Below are 1,661 nucleotides of genomic sequence, written 5' to 3' on the forward strand. Positions count from 1 at the left end.
CAGATTGGTCCAAATAATAGACCAATCCGCCGAGCCGTTACGTTACATTATGTCACTATACCCGAAATACGTCGCGATACCCAAGAAGTAAACAATGGAAAAAGGCGTTCTGGGGCAGCATAGAAAGGTCTTCTCTGTGTTAGAGTTTTACTCGCTACAGGGTGTACTTTGAGGGTTTGTGACTCATGCAGACCGTTTACATGCATAAAAAGCTACATTACACACAAGGGGACGGGTAATAACCAGAAAAGCATGACATGGGACCTTTAAACTAAAGATTATAGCTCTTGTTTCTTGAAATGCTGAACATTGTCTGACATGTGTGCCTAGCAGTAGTTGTGTTTAAATGTGTGAATGCCAGAAGATTAAAGTACACAGCAAGTACACACCTGAGGTTGTTGTAGTTTTCAGGCGGCAGTTGTTTAAGTAGTACTCTGAACTGCTCCAGTTTCTCTGGCAAGTTTTTTTCCCTGTGAAGAAAAACATAAATCTCAAGAAACTGACTTCAAACCACAGCTGAAATATATTTAAAAAGCGTAGATAATATACACACCCTGCTGCTTTAAACCAGTCGTTGTAGAGTTCAGAGGTCATTAGAGGCTCGGGAAGTTCTCGCAGGTAACCCTTCAGAGCTCCTGTCACAGTAACAGATAAATAATGCATTTAAACAAGAGCTACTTTGCGATAAATACTGTCCATTTGTGTCAATAATTAATAACCAACGATACATATAGGTCTATGTCCCAGCTCATAGAGTCCTGTTGTGAACCCGGAAATGTTGATTAACCAAAAGTTTTAATATAGAAGTGTAAAGTACGGAAACTCCCGGATGCTAACTTTAAATATGTTGGGCAATTTGCACATTTAGCACAAGTTGCAATAATTAGCATTATAGTTTGTGTAGACAATAGTTAAAAATGGCTTGGTCGATTACGACAATTTGGAGTGGTTCTGGGGGTTATTGGGGATTCTGAAATGTTTAGGATCAAAATGGTCCGTTTTATGCTAATTGTGCAAATTGCCCAACATAGGCCTATGTGAGTTAGCATCTGGCAGTTTGTAATTACTGGGTTCCCTGCTATACATTTCTTTAATAAAACGTTTGGGTACTCCGGGTTCACTGTGCTTGCAGGTGGACTATATTGTCATTTGGTTGCCTGTTTTCTTTAACTATTTGGTAAAAGTGGACCCACACACATGAAACCTGATCTAAAAGTATCCAGCTCACAGGAAATATTCATGTTACATTACTGGAAGCTGCAACCGCGTCAGTATTTGGAGTGAACAGAAGAGGAACTGTGCAGAAAGCATGAAAGTCACGTTGACTGAACAAACGAGGAAGAGTGAAATCTGAGGGAACAGAGGCGGGGTAAACCCTACCGGCCACAGCGTGAGGGTCCATGCTGAACTCGCTGTGGTCGACCGCTTCCTGGTCCAAACACATCTTCAGCCTCTTCACCACCGAGGCAGCCGCCGCCAGACGAAACAGACCCTGAGGGACGAGAGAAAGACCGAGAGGGATTAAATGTTAGAGCTGGAGCAGGAGCAACCGTGCAGAGCAAAAACACTTAAAGAGGCCCTATTGTGTTTTTTGAGGTTTCCCTCTCTTGTAGTGTGTTTTATAGTGTGCATGTGAATGGTCTGCAAAGGCTAAAATCCCT

The 1,661-nt window shown here is 42.2% G+C and overlaps 1 protein-coding gene across 1 annotated transcript; it reads right to left on the reverse strand.

Moving 5' to 3' along the window:
* Positions 1–374: 374 nt before the first annotated feature.
* Positions 375–1,492, reverse strand: LOC104952878 (SH3 domain-binding protein 1-like; the record flags this gene model as incomplete). Its single annotated transcript, XM_010779788.1, has 3 exons — positions 375–470; positions 554–635; positions 1,381–1,492. Coding segments are annotated over 3 exons (290 nt in total), but the record flags the coding sequence as incomplete, so codon positions are not given.
* Between the last annotated feature and the right edge of the window lie 169 nt (positions 1,493–1,661).

This window comes from Notothenia coriiceps, unplaced genomic scaffold (genome assembly GCF_000735185.1).
Source record: "Notothenia coriiceps isolate Sejong01 unplaced genomic scaffold, NC01 NC01_scaffold00020706, whole genome shotgun sequence".
NCBI classification, from domain to species: Eukaryota; Metazoa; Chordata; class Actinopteri; order Perciformes; family Nototheniidae; genus Notothenia; species Notothenia coriiceps.